General features: G+C 30.5%; 1 protein-coding gene across 1 annotated transcript; it reads left to right on the forward strand.

Annotated features, from left to right (window-relative positions):
• The first annotated feature begins 14,996 nt into the window (after positions 1 to 14,996).
• Positions 14,997 to 16,574, forward strand: LOC133680101 (protein FAF-like, chloroplastic). The gene has a single exon (XM_062102925.1). It carries the CDS (start codon positions 14,997 to 14,999, stop codon positions 16,572 to 16,574), a length of 1,578 nt encoding a protein of 525 aa, XP_061958909.1.
• The last annotated feature ends 1,847 nt before the right edge of the window (positions 16,575 to 18,421 follow it).

Below are 18,421 nucleotides of genomic sequence, written 5' to 3' on the forward strand. Positions count from 1 at the left end.
TTTTGGTTTTTTTTTTAATTCTGTTTGTCCCTCACAAAGTGCTTACAACCAGATAAATAGAGAAAACAGAATTCTTAAAGTCCTAAAACAGCTTTATTAAATCGGGAAACATTCTAGAATTAATGAGGAAATACAAGCTAAAAAACAAAAAGAAATGTCCCGAATTAATTGGGAGAGTAAAAGCTAAATAATGAAATGAGAGGAAACTCCAACTGTTACGTAAGAAAATTAAGCGTGCTTGATTGTGCAACAATAATCAGCATCTTCATCTGTAACCAATCACAAAGAATAGAGATTTGGGATGGAAACTCTTTTTCTTTTTTCCCTTAAAACACCACGATGTACGATTTATTTTGTTGCCAGATTTTCGTTTTCTGCTCTCCTTGTTTTTTTTTTTGTTATCAAATGCTCTCAATTGCAAAGATTATATTTTCCAAGACTAAATTAGTTAAAAGATATTATGTTAAAAAAATTCAAATTAAAGTTGCCTCTTGACATCATGTGATAAAAAGGTGATATATGAGGCAATGCAAAAAAAAAAAATTATATATATCAGTGATGATGCTTTTTTTTTCCCCTTTATATGCCCAAAACATATCTCTTTTGGGTGAATGCACTAAAATTTAAATAATGAATATCTTTCGGAAAGTGTATTAATAATATAACTGCATTATTGAACCGTCATTTTCACCCACCATATGTTTGCAATCTAAAGAAAAGTTACACTTTGGCTCCATGATCATGTCATACCAAATTCAGAAGAAAAGCATGTTCATGCTACTTTTTCATATAATGTACTTGTTAATTTTTTAATTTTTTTTTTTTTTGCATGACAGATCAAGAAATGTCTTTAATGTATTTTGAAAAACTTAATTATTTAATTAAATTAGTTTCTTTATAAATAAGATAAAATCGATTTGGCACAAAAAAAAAGATAAAATACACTACTTGTCTCTTGGTCTCTTGGGTTTAGTCTCTTGGTTTTCCATGATAATTAGATTTTCTAGTATCTTTTAATGTTCTCATTCTCTTCTTTTATAAATACACTACTTGTCTTGTATTATGAGGATTGAAAAAATATATAAAAAAATATATGAATTTTTCTTTTAAGTTCTATTCTGAATATATATGTTCTTACTCGTTCTTTAATAGTTAATAAATTTAAAAATATATGGTTTAGCCTTGTATTATCTAGTAATATCTAAAATAGTTAATAAATTTATATAAAATGTATTTATAACTAATAAAAAATATAAAATATTTAAAATTATTATCTAGCTTTGTACTTAAGGTGTAGCTAATTTTGAAGACATCGGAATCTCTGAAACTTCAACTTTAATTTGGAAAAGGAAGTAGAAAACTAAAAGGAAAAGGATATTTTAATTAGTCAAGTGGTGAGATTTTATTGGAAACATACGAGGAAGGTACATGGAAGGCGGGATGCCTTTAAGATTTTGATTTAGAAAATGAATCTTTTTCCCATAGGAAATTTGCTTGATGATAATATTTTTAAAGAAAATTTGATATTTTAGTTTTTTAAGTGAGATAAAATGCTTGAAAAAATGATAAAAATATCATTGTTAAGTCATTTTGGTACGTCATCTTCAAAATCTTAACTACCTGTATTTATCCCAATATACTTGTAAGATTTTCTTCTGAATGTAGAGAGGTTGATTGACCCCTTGAATTGATTGAATGCTCTATCGGTTGTTATGTATTGCTTGTCATATTGTAATTAGCAATTTATAAAATTAGGGAATTAAATATATATATTTTTTGGTAATTTAGTATGCTAATTGTATAAACTTTTAAAGATGAAACCACGTCAATGGGGAAGATTTATCCATAATCTTATTAAGAACATTATCTAATGAACATGCCACCTAACTTGACCAAAATTTAGTTAAAAAAAATCTCTCTATTCTCTAGTTTACTTAATATTATCCAAGAAAAATAAATGGATCAAGAAAAATTATAATTCTTATCCTACTAAACTATAATATAGTTAAACTTTTATAAATTAATATTTTTAGACAATAAGAATTTATTAATTAATTAAGATATTATTTAAAATTTAAATAAAAATATTATTTAATCAATATTATTAATTTATCGAGATTATATTGTATTTGTAGAATGACAAATTTAACAAAAGCTTCTTAACCAAAATGATAAAAGCAAAATAAAGGCGGCAAGCAGCAACTCCTACTAACATAGTTATTAAACCCAATTTAGGAATTGGCCTGGGTTACCCTAGAAAAAAAAATTGTTTAAGATTTTATTATTCCACATAAAAAAGTTAAGAAATAATCCATGTGAATTTAAGTTACATATAAATATCCCACACGAAAAAGTTAAGAAACATTTCATGTGAAAGTAAGCTATATATATATATAGTTATCCCACATAAAAAAGTTAAAAAATACTTCATGTGGATGTAAGTTATATGTATAGCTATCCCATATCAAAAAGTTAAAAAACATTCATTGTAGATATAGGCTATATATAGTTATCTTTCATCGAAAAGATAAAAAATATTTCATATGTATATTAGTTATATATAGTCATTCCATATCGAAAAGTTAAAAAAACATTCCATATGAATATAGGTTATAAAAAAATTATGCGAGTGTAAGTATTCATAAATTAATTTTATATATTTGAGTTTCTTAAAAAAAATAAAAAAAAATTAGGTTTCATCTAGGTTATGCTGGATCACCCAGATTTTGGGTTGACCTAACCAATTATAAGCTCAAGTTTTACTTATTTAAAACCAGGTTAAAATCTTATATCCCAAGTCAACTTATTGGATTGAACCGAGTTTCATACCTATGCCTACTAGATGTCCAATATCCGTTGTCCATATTCCTTTTTATATCTCTAAGTGCAAGTGGGAATCACAAACACTAATAGTAATGTTTTTTGTTCTTATGGAAAAAATAAATAAAATGAAATTGAAAATCAAAAGGAAAGTGGAGAGAACCCTATGCTTTCTCTTTCCATCATGCCTGGTCTCCCTTTCTATGACATTTATTTAATGGGGGGTAAAGAGCAAGGCAATTAATGGTCTCATATGGAGGAATTTTCTTGCTTCTGATAACGGCATAATCGTATTGGTTAATTTTCAGAAATGCTACCTTACGTATGGCCTTTTTTTAGGCTGGGAAATACTACTCTTCTAATATTTCCTAGTTTTCTTGTGTGGACAGTCGGCCATGAACGTAAAAAAAAAAAATTAAATTTGTTGGTCCATTATATTTTAAACGACAGCGTTGTGGAATATATTCTTTTTAGGTTCTACTATGGGCAGTCTCTAAGGCACTTCTTAAGAAATTATTTTTGTTTTCTTCAAAATTAACTCAGCCATGAACGTAAAATAAGGATTTAGTGAACTGATCAGGCATTTGTTATTAAGAACTATATTAAATAAAGAAATAGATTTATCAAACCGGAGTAAAAAAGGTATGTGTTAATTATAAGGTTGATTGGTATCATTTCTGTTTCCTATTTCTGTTTTTTTTTCCCTGTTTTTTATTGGTTTTTAAAAATTTAAAAATCTGTTTTGGCCAACTAATTAATTAATTAATTAATTTTGTTTCTAGAAAATGTAATTAGTTTTAATTATATGAGTTACAGGGGCTGATCCCATGTGCAAACCCTTAAGCACTTTGAACATTATTATTATTATATTATATTATAATTATTATATTATATTATAATATATACTAAAACATATCAGTATTTTACCAAGAACTGCACAGTGCAATTCAATTCATAATAAAAAATAATTATTCATCCTAAAAAAATCAAAGATGCCCTCCATGAATTTAGAATTTATAAAAGATCCTCTATGAAAGGATTAAAATGCCCTTTGGATGCATGCCTTTTTTTTTTTTTTTTGTTTCTAAAGGCAAAAACATCCTTTAACTTCATCCTAAGAAACGGAAAGATCTATATTTTTTTTATTTTAGAGGTAAATAAATCATTTTACTATTTTTAATGCCCTCCATGAATTTTTCTTTTCACGTTTTTTTTTTTTTTTTGTCAATACTCAATCGATCGGCTTTCACATCCCTTAGTATCTTCAGTGTCCAACTAAGTACGGTCAGAATTAACTACATAATGTCATAATCTGTTGATTGACAAAATAAGTAAACCATCTGGGATAGGTTTCACTGTTCACACATTAACAAAACAACTAAATCAACTAGGGAATGTCTCCCCCAGTTGGCACTTTTTTTCATTTCTTTTTTCATTTATTTCCTCTCTTTTTTTTCATTCCCCTCTTCTTTTTCCTCAATGTTATCCTTCAATATTTTTTTAATTTTGAATTTATTATTATAATTTGTTTTGATTTACTTTCTATAAAATTACCGTTGTCTCAAACAAACATCTTGATATCTCGATTTTATAAGTATATATTTTTTTTTATCCTTTTGTTATTGTATAATTAAATTAAACATAGTTTTTTTAATAAAAAAAATTACTAAAACTATTAAAGTTCATGATCCGAGTCTCGGGTTTGGTAGATTATGCAACGAAACTCGATCTTCTCAATATTAAAAACAAATTTATCTTGAAATTTTTTTAGATCAAACCATGTTTTTTCCTGATCATTAGGGTTACTTTAAACTCGTCAAGTTAATTATCTAACATTAAGATAAATCTTATATAGTTTAATTTTAAATTCGATCTAAATAAGGAGTTAGATTGTAAAATTAACCTATTGAAACAAGTTTAATAACAATATCAAATAGTTTTTTGAGACGGGAAATTGTTTTTAATTTGGCTCACAGCCTAGAGCATCACCATAAACTAGTATAAACTAGACTTCCCAGCCATGTTTGGACTTTCAATGTAAATGATCACTTCGTAACTGTAATGCCCATTTTCTTTGGCATAAAGTATTTTTTAGATATTGGCATAAGCAACTAATATTAGCTAGAGAAAATAACTTTAGGAACAACGTAAATTTAGACAAAAGTAGTGAATATATATCTAGTCGGAAAATATTTTTATTCTGTAATGGAAATATAAAATAATAATTCTGGTCGCCCCACAGCTGTGAAACCTCGCATTGATTACTTGGCAAGATTGAAAAGTACCCTCAAGAAAAAAAAAATACAATTTTCATGGTTAAAAAATGCAAAAGAGGTGGAACTTAGGCGTCATGACCCTTTATTTGTTCTCAAATCAAAAGGGAAGGTAGCGAAGCGGTGGATGCTGCTGGTAATTCCTGTGATTAGAATATGCTAATGACGTTTCACGTAGTAAATTATAATTAATTCAAGTTCTATAATTAACAAATAAAATTCTGATTCTTGAAAGTTGAATGTGGTTAATTCCTGTCAAACGTTTGGACCTCATTACACAAATTGTAATAATTAAGCCGTCCACATCCAATTCCTACCCTTAATTCTCCAATCCAAAGGCAAGCTTTTCTATGCTGTCCTCTTTGTCGGTAAATTAATAATTATGTAAAGTCATTAAGGAAAATAATTAATTATTAAAATAGACAGAATTTCTTCAAAGTAATTTTAAAGGTGTATGCCCATTTGAGGGAAACGGATATGATTCTAGCACCTATCCAAACTCCACCACCCATCTTGCTAATGCAATTCTGAATGGAGGTCAAAACAGTATCCACTATATGCTTAAACCTCTTTAATTAAAATAGGTAAAAAAAAAAACAAATTGAAAAGCTTTGCGATTGGTCAATACTTTTTTTTTTTTTTGTAATAAATTGAATTCTCCTAGCTAGCTAGCTAGCTAGCTAGCCCTATAATGATCGATGCATCATGATCCATTGCCTTCATTAATTAATATTAACATAAAAATCTTGGTTCAAAACACTGAACACCTGCATTGTTCATCCTCACGTATTTTTATGTGGATCTATTGTTTAATTTTTTTTTTAATTTGACTTTTAAATATTTTTTTTTTGCATGATTGTATTTTTTATGGGTCAAATTCAAGAACAATTGAATCAAATTTGTTGACTAATAACAAAGTTAAAAAAAAGAAAGATCAAAGTAATGATTTCAAATTTCACATAAAAAATTTAATTTAATTCTCAAACTTTACAAATTATATATATTTAGGTCCTTAATAGTTTTTCTATTAAATTTTGGTATAAAATTTTATTTTTTTTATTTTTTCCTAGTTTAAGAGATAAGAGAGAGAGATTGTTGGATTCCAATGGTAGAGAAGTTTCTATTAAAATTTGGTATAAAATTTTATTTTTTTTATTTTTTCCTAGTTTAAGAGATAAGAGAGAAAGATTGTTGGATTTCAATGGTAAAGAAGGAAAAACATTGTAGACATCAATTTAAGCCACCAAAACAGTTGATTTTTTATGTCAAATAATTTCATTTAATGAGAGCAGTTTTACTTGAAAGTGCCTATATTTCTAATAAGTACAACCTTACGAGATATTTTTTTCTTTTAATTTTATTCAATCAATTTTATATGTGTGTGTATTTCTACTATTATTTGGTTAAATAAAAAATAATTTTAGTAAATAGAGTCATTGAATACAATCGAGTAAATGAACCATGTCGTTATATCAAATATCTTAATCTATTTTCATCTCTTGAATTTTCTAGATGCATATTTAGTTATGATTGATGATTTTTTTATTATTTATTGAAACAAATAATTTTTAATTTATTTAATTAGATATATGTTTAAACTGTTTTATTTAATTTTACTATTGAATAGAAAAAAAACCGACCAAGGCGAATCTGGAGTCAAATTACTAGTACCTACTAAAGACGGTTTCATAGGATGACGAAATCATCATTATAAGGAACTAAAGAAGAAAAGTAACTAAGATATTAATTAATTACGGTCCATGCCGCCTTCAAAAGCCTCTCTTCCTCATTGGTTATTTCTGGCATCCCATTACTATAGTCTATATGCTGCTTGGGGTGGTGGTATTTTTAATCTTTACTGCAGTACGTACCAGATTTTTCAGATTCTTGTTAAACTTTACCGATGGAATCTGATGAAATGGATTGAATTTAAATTTTTACACAATTTTAGGAATAAAATTAACTGGTTAAAGAACCAATTGTTACTAATCTAATTAATAGTTGACAAAAATATTACTTACTTATTCAATATTAATATATAATTAATTCCTCTCTCTCTCTCTCTCTCTATATATATATATATATATATATATGATATATGATATATATAAAAAAAAAACTATAATATATGATTTTTTAAATATTTTATGACAGCAGCAAAAGCAAGAATCAACACAAGTCTAAAGACAAAATCGAGACTAGGATGTAAGGAGAGATAAGCATTGCAGGTAGGTATTGAGTGGTATTGCTTTATAGACAGACAAGGAGCATCCTCTTTATTTTTTTTGCCCTTCCTCGGTTTGTGGCAAGGCATGAAAGACGGGTTTTATTTATTTATTTTTTTCTCTTTCAAAATAATTTGTATTCTTTTAACTCATCAACATCAGCACCTTTTTGTATGGATGGTGCCTGTATTGGCAGCTTCTTCGTATATATATCTTGCAAAATTAAGAATACGACGTCGAAATTGAAAGATAGGCGCCCCGAAATCTAGACGTGACACCTCCACATTCATCATTCTCTAATAATTTATATATATTATTGTTTTTTCTTTCATTTATATGTGGAATAATTTATTTTTATATACGTGGATTATCCTAGCTAGAGCTAGGTTGTTTGTGTGATCATCGTGGGTTTTTGCCGCCCAGTCATGTTGCTCTTTGAAAGTGATTCCTTTGCTTTCATCTTAAGCCATTTTGACACTCTAATGGTAATATTGCACGCATATAGCTGTCTTGCTTTTCCCCCTTTCGAGTAAGACAGTGGTGATGGGATTTTAATTATTCACTTCTTTTTTTAAGCTATAAGTAATATCTTTTACTACTTGACTTAATTTTTAATTATTCACTTCTTTTTTTAAGCTATAAGTAATATCTTTTACTACTTGACTTAGTAATATCTAAGTGATTGGATGGATTTCTTATTCATCTAAGATGAACACTAGAAAATCTACAGAAATCAGTCGACCAATTAGCTTGATCAATCTAAATCAATTGACTATTTCATCTGGTAGAGGAACAGTATGGCTATAAAACAACTAGTATTTGATAGAAACACAAACACACACAAAAGCTATTTTAAGAGCAAAAACAACCTTAAATAATCAATCCTAAATCATACTCATATTTGTGTATTAAAATCTTCATATTCTTGCACACAAGTATAAATTCTCACACTCATTACACTTAAACACCTTCATACATTCTAAGTGTTATTAAGTGAGCTATAGAGATATAAGCTTTAATTATATTATCTACTCTTTAAGAGAGTATTGTTATATTTCAAATAAATTATAAGCATTCAATAGTTTAAGTGAAAAACTTTTAGTCATTGGTGAAATACATCACCAAGGTGAAAAATCTTGAAAAGGATATTTATTCAAGTGATGAAAAAGAATTTGGTAAGGATTCACCAAGGACATTGTAAAGAATACAATACTCAAGACCGGTTTGGTGTGTGAGGTGTGGATATAGGCTTGCTAAACTACGTTAATTATGTTTAATCAAGTTAATTACAATTATTATTATTATTATTAGTAAAACACCTAATTCACCCCACTTAAGTTTTATTGTTACCTTAATCTTAAAACAACAATTGGTATCAAAGCTTAGTTCTCATTTATTTAAGTTTGCTTAGACTTTGAGTAGATTAGTAACCACTAGTTTTAGTGTCCAAAATAAAGGCTATAATCAATTAGAAGGTATTGATTATGAAGAAACCTTTGCATTGGCGGCTAGACTAGAATCAATAAGAATGCTTTTAGCTTTTGCATGTCATGCTAATTTTACACCTTTTCAAATGGATGTTAAGAGTGTATTTTTAAATAGTTTCATCAAAGAAGAGGTGTATGTTGAGCAATCTCAAGGTTTTGAAAACTTTCATTTGATCATGTTTTCAAACTCAAAAAGGCTTTATATGATTTAAAACAAACACCTAGAGTTTGGTTTTAGTACGTGAATATTCTTGGACTTGTATGGAAATAGAATCAAATGGAAAAAATAACCTATATATGTTTTCTTGTATTTTTTTCCTCTTATTATTATTATGATTATTTTAATTTTCAAATCATACTCGATTGTATTTTATTTTATTTTTTTGCTTGCTCAAAACCAAAAGCAAATGTGAAGAAAAAACTAAAAATATATAAACTAAATTATTATTAATAAAAAAACTAAAAATCCTTAGTTAAACATAGTGGATTATGAGTGAATCTACTATGAATTCACATAGTGTTTATCATTGTTTTTATATGATTCTTGCCTCTCTTTTTTGTGCGAACATGCATTATTTTTAGGTATGTTATGATTGGTTTGGTAAAATGCATGTTTTGGTTGAGGTGAACCAAGGATTAGGCGTCAAAGAGTGATTTTTTGAGATTGATGCATCTATTTTGTTTGATTTATATTTTATAGGGCTAGGATAGTATGGCTCGATTATAATTGCCTTCTAAATGTGTGGTAGGCCTTCTTCTTCATAAGTGAGTGAGTGAGTGAGTGAGGTGTTCCATCATTGTGCATTAAATACACACACCACTTACAATGTGTTAGGATTTTCCTTGTTGACTAGGGGTGTGGTGGTTAATATGCATGGATTAGATGTTTGGTTCCCTGGGGATGAGCTATTTATTTATTTTTGCCTTTTCTCTTTGGCTCTTCTATAGTTTTCGTTTGATTTCTACGAGATAATTCTCTCATTCAATTTTGGTTACGTTTAGTTTGTTACAATCACAGATTTAGACAATGAGTAAATACTCTTTTCAAGAAACCTGCAAAAGGAAGCCTGCCCTATGATTACCAACCTCCGTGGTCTTTGTTGGGAATGTCAAAATAGATTCCTATTAGAATAGCTTTTTTCTATGCTTTTCATGTTAGATTTTTGCTTGGGCTGATTGAGATATTAGTTTTAGTTAGATTTACTTAATGTTTATTTCTTATTATTTTTATATATACCTTGGAATTGGTAGTGTTCTAAGCCCCAAGAATGTTGGGTCTGGCACTAGCCAGACCCAGCCGTGATTGGGCTTAGCAGCCAAACCCAGCGTGCCACACCCAATCCCAATCACGGCTGGGTCTGGCTAGTGCCACACCCAGATGCTGTTGAGACACTCTAAGGCTTGACAATATGCCAAGCCCCTAGCACTCCCATGAAAATGTGCATCTTCCCTTGGAACGTTCAAGGTAATGACCATTTTCTCTTAACATGCCCAATGGAATAAGGTAATGTGGGTCTGGTAAACATGCTAGACCCAAGGCACTTGGACTTAACAGTTAGCTAAATCCTAGATAATACGAATTTAACAAATATGTCAGACCCAAAATTCTTGAAATAGGCAATTAGCCAAGTCCAAGGTAACGCGTGTCTGGCAAATATATCAGGCCCAAAATCCTTGCCAAGTCTAAGATAACAATCATCCTCTCTTAGGCACACTTAAGAGAATGATCATCATTCCTAGAGCATGCCCTACGGAATGACTATCCTTTATTTGCACTTCCAAGGGAATGAGGTAATATGAGTTTGGCAAACATGTCAGACCCAAGGCATTTGGACTTGGCAGTCAGCCAAGTCCAAGACAACGCGAGTCTAGCAAACATGTCAGACCATCCTTATTTGGGCACGCCTAAGAAAAAAATCATCATCCCTTAGCATGCCCAAGTAAATGAAAATTGTCATTTAGGTCTAATCTCGAGATAGAACTCAGTCTCTATTGACTTAACTATATCACAACCACAATCTTTAGATTTACCGATGGAATTTTCTATCAGTATTTGCACAATCATTCCTTTGGTAAAAAAATTACTGATGAAATCACCAACAGAAAGTCTCCGTCGGTGAATCTTTCATCGGTAATTTTTTTTGTCGGTAAGTCCATTGGTAATAAAAAAATATTATTACCGATGGATTTAGTGATGGAAAAAACCAGTAAAAAAAAATTAAAAAAATATTTTATTTCGTTGGTAATTCCCTCGGAACCAAACCGTCGGTAATTATTTAAAACTATTTTTAAAAAAATATATTTTACAAAACTATAAAATAATTAAATTAATATTAATCAACACTCTATAATACTTAAAATACTTGGAAAAAAGAAGAAGAAAATCAACTCATAAAAATTTGCAACAAATAAATAACACGAAAAAAAAAATTCAGCTAAAAAAATTTAAAAATTCTATTAATAAATTAACTAAAAATTGATCTCATATGAAAAAAAAAATCCTACAACAACATTCATACAATTATTAAGAACAAAAACAATTAAAAATAAATAAAAAACAAATATAGTGAAAAAAACATGAAAAAAGAAGAAATTGTTTTTACCTTAATGTAGTTGCAAGTGAAGCTAAAAAGAGAAAAAAAATTTTATAAAGTGTACTAATTAAAAAAAAACTAAGAAGAAAAAATAAGAAAGGAGAAGAAGACATACTTGAGCATGGAGGAGAAGAGAAGGAGTTGATGAGAGAAGAGAAGAAGAAGAAGAAAACAACATACTTGAGCATGGAGTAGAAGAGAAACAGTTGAGAAGAAGAAGAAGAAGAAGAAGAAGAAAGGAGACAGGTCTATTGTAAAATTAGGGATTCTAGGCTTTTTATTAGAACATTTTACCGACGGATAATTAAATATTAATATTTTTAATCATTCCGTTGGTGATTCTATCTGTAATATTTAATTTAAATTTTGAATTTAATCAAAAAGTTTTAGAAACCACAAAATATCACCGACGACTTTTCAATCCATCGGTGATTCCGTCTGTAATATTTAATTTAAATTTTTAATTTAAATTAAATTTTTCAGAAAACTGTCAAATAACACCGACGACTTTTCAATCCATCGGTGATTTTTTCTGATGGAATGTTCCGTCAATGATTCCCTTGGTAATTAACATGATGAATAGTGTTGATAGTTTACCAATGATTTTAATAACGGAATTGCCGACAGAATAAATTTCGTCGGTAATTCTGTTGGTAAAAATGACACGTCATCATTTTTTTTGCTTTGTTTTAATTATTTTTTTCTCACTGTAATTCCCTCGGTAAATACCGAGAAAATATTTCCATCGGTAAAATCCGTCGGCAATTTACCAACGAAAATATTCTCTTGGTATTTCTGTTTGTATGTATTGATTTTCTGGTAGTGTATTTGACGTCTTGGACCCTAATTTCCCTTCATCTTTTAGGTATATAAAAGTCCTCTAAAGACCCACCATATTTCGCTTAGATATTAATATAGATGTAAGGGATATTTATTTCTTATTAAATGTCATCAAGGTAATATTACACCTTTTTAGGTGTATAAAAGTTCTTCTATTAAGGAACCATTATATTCTCATCAACTATTAATATATTTATTTAAGATATTCCCATCAAACATAGAGAATGATGCATATATATTTTCAAAGCATCTTTCTCTAGAATATTCTTGTATTTTCTCTCTTTAAAAAGATATTTATTTAAGTATCGGAGAGTCCCCATCTCCACCAAAAAAGATATTTTGCAGGTACCAACCACAAGTCACCTTAGCATACCAAACACTAAATTTATAAGCTATCAACTATTTTAGTTAGAGAGAATGGATAAAATTACTAAGATCAATTAACTAACCAATTATTCAATCTAGGAGTCTATTCCTAAGCTAGTTGGATTTTTAATACGTCATCAGGTTTCAACTCATTTAATATTTTTGTTCACTTTCTATATGTTTCTATACCTTCTTGGTTTTATTTTTACCTTATTTCATTTATTAAAATAACTCTGATTTGTTATCAACCTTTACAACTCCCTCTCTTCGGTTTAGAGTCTCATCAAGAACTTAGAAAATCTGCTCTTTTCATCGGTGGGTTGCCCTTTCACACCTTTTATATCCATCTGTGCTTATATATTGATTGAGAAATGCATTATTTTCTAACCTTATCTCTTTTACAAAGCTGTCTTTTGCACTGTTTTTCTTTACAATATCATGCTTTTGTCTTTATTTTTATGTATGAGAGATCAAAATTAAGAAATCGTTGTGTGTGGGGATTGAATTGTTATACATGTGTTTGGGAAGACAACTGCTTGACTTGGATCTAGATCTTTGTTTTGCCTTTAATGATCGCTGACTGGCCCTCTTGCAATTTGGCTCTCCAGATTTTTTACGAGGGTCATGTTCATGGGCGGCCATGTCACCCCTCTTCACTGTGGAAAATGAACATGATTCAGCATCAAGAGGCCTATATAAATGTGGTTGCTGGTTTTGTTACGAGTCAAATCTCGTGGTTAATGGGAACGATGGAAGTTTCTCCTTCCTAAATCACAAAAAATCTTTGCTATCTTTTTCTTTGACAATAACAAACTGAGATTGCCTTAGATGTCTTGAACATTGTTTGCTTCTTTTATGCATATCTTCCTTCTTACAGCAGCTGCTGTAAATTTGACAGTGTACACTAGCTGATCTTTCGGATTGCCTGGAAAATTGGGTGGGTGATAGCTATGACAATATATCATGTTTTTATCAAAAACAATTGCCAGAGACAGTTGGAAATGAACAGGCCTCATGTAATTTTATTAAATAATATATATGGTTTTCACTTGATTAATTATTCCTTTCAAACAAACAATTTTTGCTATGTTTTCCTTTGGATTTGTACCTGGAAAAGGATTACCAAGTCTAATGCTTTGGATATGAAATCAACAACAAACTGACTGTTGTGACTTTGATCATTGTTTTCTATTGTTTCTGTGCTTCTCTTTTTTCAACAAGCTTCTGCAAATTTCATAGTTTCTTGAAGCTCTATCATGGATTCCATTTACAACGTTTAATCATTACGTACGTGATGGCTAGCTTTGGACCTTCTAGTGCATTTGCCGGTAAGGATATCATTGCTGGTGAATTAAGATGTAGCCTACATACAACGAAGTGCGGATTACTTAGCGATATAATTAAATTTTGTAAACTTGGATAAAATTTATAGTGTTTTTTTTTTACTTCTTGTATTTTTTTTTAGAAATTTTTTATAAATTAAAGGTGAAAATGAGCTACGAAAATAATTGCAAAATGATTATAAACCGTTAAATTAATCCCTATCGTGAAAGAAAAAAAAAAAGACTTTTAAAAAGACAGTTTAAGATATCATGTCATTTGCTATGCTAAGACTCCCTCTCCAGGAAATATCAAATTAACCATTCAAAACAACATTGAAAAATAGGTTCCAAAAATACCATGAAAATGATTTTCTAATTCATGTCCACATCTTTGTCTAGATTAATCACAGCTAGCAATGTGCATATTCTTGGATTGTTCCTAGCTATATTTCATGTCGAAAAATCTTAGCCATTGAAACTATAGCAATGGTTTTAATCAGTAAAACGTTTTATTAATTAGAATAAGAGAGCAATTAAGGTGAAATTAAGAGGGAAAAGGAGGAATCCATCCATCCATCCATCCCTCCCTCCTAATATCAGTCACACACTCTCTGTTCATTTGCATCACCACTTTTTCTGATTAGGGAAAGGAACTGAAACCAATGAAAGGGCTTTTTCATGGTGGCGTATGCAGGTGGGTCCGTTTAGAGCACACGGTTCCAAAGACCTTTTGGAGTCCTACAAATACCCACATTCCCCCATTCCTACTGTCATCAAAGCCTAGAGCCATTCCTTCCTCAATACATTCTCTGTTATCAAACACTACATCCCCTTGTTCACTTCTTCTGCAACTCGGCACCCAGTCGTGCTCTGTCTCTTTGCAGACCTCTGATGGATACTGTCGCTGCTTTCCTTTCTTTTCCTTCCTTGAGTTAATCATACAACTCCCTTCACAACTCTGCTAGCTTGTTTTTTCGTATTAGTTTTGATCTTATCGTATTTCTTTGTTACAAAATAGTACATATAAGTTTGAAGTTTGATAATCATTTCTAGTATAAATATTCTGGAGATGTCATCTCTTAGCAAGAGCCTGCGTTTATCTTCATCTATGGAAGAAGAGATGATGATGGTGGTGGTGCCAAAGAAGCAGGGCATAGTGTCCATTCTTGGGTGTGATGTTGAAAGAACAAAATCTGCTGCAGCTTCTCTTAGGAGAACTCTCTCGGCTGATATGTCCTCCAAAAAATGGCAAGCCCAACATGGGTTCTATCCACTCAAGAAAAATGCATCATCTGACCATTTTCCAGCTTGTGATAGTATCACAGACTCTTCAGAAGATGAGGATTTTGAAGACAGGCCTAAAGAGACTGAAACTCGAGATCAATTCGATATATGGAGCTCGATTCAAGAAGACAAGAACAAGAAAGAGGTTGAAAAGCCAGGACAGTTTGATGTGTGGAGCTCAATCTTATCACAGAAGGCAAAAGAGGACTCCAAGGATGTTCAACCTTATGTCCACCCTCTTGTTAAAAGATCAGCAAGTTCTTTAAGCGAGAAGAGCCTTGAGATATGCACTGAAAGTCTTGGATCAGAAACTGGCTGTGATGGGTTTTCTTCATATCCTCCATCAGAGATTGGTGATGCAGAGGAGGAGAAAGAAGAAGAGCAACGACAAGAGAGAGTGACACAGAAGTTTGATATGGAGGATTTGCGAGCAGCCAAGTACAATCTTGCAGCATCAAATAGCAAGAAATCGCAACCAAGATCATTCCCTCCACCGATTTCTTCACTGTCTAGCCGAGATGGTGCTTCTGTGCACATGAGGTCTCGTCGCGATAATGGTAGGTTGGTTCTTGAAGTTGTTTCTGTTCCTTCACAGAACAACTTCCATGCTCAGCGCCAAGACGGTCGCCTTGTCCTCACTTTGGCCAATACTGCTAATCAAGAAGAAGAAGAAAGACAAAAGAATAAAGAAATGAGTGATGTGGAGCAGTTTGATGTTGAGATTGAGAATTCTGAAGGTAAAGAGGAAGTGGAGGAGGAAGGAGAGGTGGAGGATGGTGAGGATAAGAGAGGAGGAGGAGGTGAGGGGGTGAGGTTTGTGATGGAGGAAACACCAAAACTGTCAAGTGGGATCTTAAGTGTACATAGGTTAGCACTAATGATGAACAAATCCTTGGTGTTAGCTAATAGGAACCCAGCATGGCCCAATAAGTTCGAAGACATAACGAAGTTTGGTGATGAGGTGGAGGTAGTGGACCCAATTACCCCAATAACACAATCACTCCCGCAACGGCGCCCTCCGGCAACAAGATTGATACCATCTCCGCCAGTAGCTACTATGGCAGCCGCTGCGGCAACAGCAAAGGCAGCTGCATCTTTTAATGCTTGTGAGTACTTTTGGAAGCCAAAACCTATGACAACAGCATCAGTTCTTAATCCAATTAGCCAGGAACAAGCATCATCATTAGGAACCACCCATGACAACAGATTGGCCCTTGCAAAGAAGTTTGTTCCAAATGAGCAGCAAGAAGTGGTGGTATTGAGAGGAAACGATGGAGATTACTTAGTTCCTCTGTTAAAGAGTTGCAAGGAGCAAAGGAAGTCACTATTGTTTTGGGAGCCCCATTGCATCGCCACCTCCTGATGGTTCATCCTCATAATCCCAGTGTCAATCCAAATCTCCAAAATGCAAATCCCAGTCCATAATCACTATTATTATTACTTAGCTATATTCTATTATGACCCTTTGTCTCACTATTTTTCACTTCCACTTCTTGAGGGGAAGTGTTGTGTGGTCAAATAAAAGGGGCTGAAGACAAACAGAATATATACTTTCATTCAGCAGATCAAAGAGAAACAAAAGAAGAGATGAGATGGCTTGACAGTGCTGTTATACAACCCTTTTTTTATCAGCCTCTAACTGAACAGAATCTTAGCATCATCTTTGACTTCGGTGGACTGTCTTGTCTGTCTCTGAAAAATATGATGGGTCTGATCTCTTTTATTTCACTTTCTTTGCTTTTTCTTGAGCTAGCCAATGGGGTTTTGTTGAAGGTCCTGTCTTGCTTGCCTAACTGATCTTAATTTTGGGAACATCATGATCATCCTTTGATATGGGATGTTTTTGTTTGGGTTAAGGTTATCGCCGTGAAGGATTTTTCTGATCAATTAATAATAAATATTTGAATCCATTTCCCTATTACCTAATTGATTCACACTAGTAATGTTTGGGTGGTGAGTAGTTGTTATTTTTAAATTATTTTTTATTTTAAAATATATTAAAATAATATTTTTTTTATTTTTTTAAATTTATTTTTGACATTAGCACATTAAATTAATTTAAAAAAACAAAACAAAATTAATTAAAAGTAAAAAAAATTCTATTTAAAAAAAAACTTTTAAAATGTAAAAACAAATGGACTTTTAATTTTAGTAATGTTGCTATATAAGTTCAAGCTGCTTATCAAATGTTTGAAATGATAGCAGATATTGTTTTTTTAAAGTGTTTTTTTATTTGAAAATATATTAAAATAATATTTAAAAAAAACAATCCAAAAACACAAAAAACATATTAATTTGAAGCTAAATAAAATAAAAATTTTAAATATATAGTTGGATTGTAATGCCAAACACCACATTAATTATTGATCTTGGCTTGGGTTGCCATTTTCCAAAGGCTAGGCATTAACACTTGTATGGGTGGTATTATAGTGCAAAGTATTTTTAAAATTGATTTTTGATAAAAAAAAAATACATCAAAATAAATATTTTTTATTTTTTACATTAGCACATCAAAAACACTAAAAAAAATATCAATTTGATGCTTCTTTAAATTAAATATACTTTTAAAATGCATCTAAAAAAAATTATTACACTTTCAAATATAATATAAGCATGCAATTCCATTCAACAAATCAAATGGTAATAAACATGTGATTTAAGTGTTACAACTTATAACAACTAGATTAGCAATTACTAGATGACTGATTGTAATAGGTTACGAGTTGAAGTGAATTTTTTTAAAATATTAAAAAAATATCAAAGTAGTGGAAATTTTTTTGACATTATCATTAAACTTAATCTAATAAATTAAACTTGAAAATTCTTAACTCAACTCTTTACCTAACTTGGTTTTCAAATAAAGTCATGTGAGAGTTAGCTCAAGTGACTCAGTCGATTTGATGGGTTCAAAAGAAAAAAACAAAAAAAAAACAATGGAATAAAAATGACAAAAATAAAATTTTAGGCCAAGGGCAACCTAGGTAATTAGTAAAATTGTGGTTTGGCTTAAAAATAAATATCCCAAGATGATTTTTTAAAAAACATATTAGATTATTCTGAGTCAACCTGTTAAACCTGTAATTCATGTTATGAACTCTAATAGGTTAAATAATATATTTTTTAATTTAATTATATGATAAAAAAAAATAAAGATCAATTCAAAATCAATAAAAAAAAACCAATTTGAATAATGAAATTAAAAAAAATAAA

Source organism: Populus nigra, chromosome 19 (assembly GCF_951802175.1).
Source record: "Populus nigra chromosome 19, ddPopNigr1.1, whole genome shotgun sequence".
Classification (NCBI taxonomy): domain Eukaryota; kingdom Viridiplantae; phylum Streptophyta; class Magnoliopsida; order Malpighiales; family Salicaceae; genus Populus; species Populus nigra.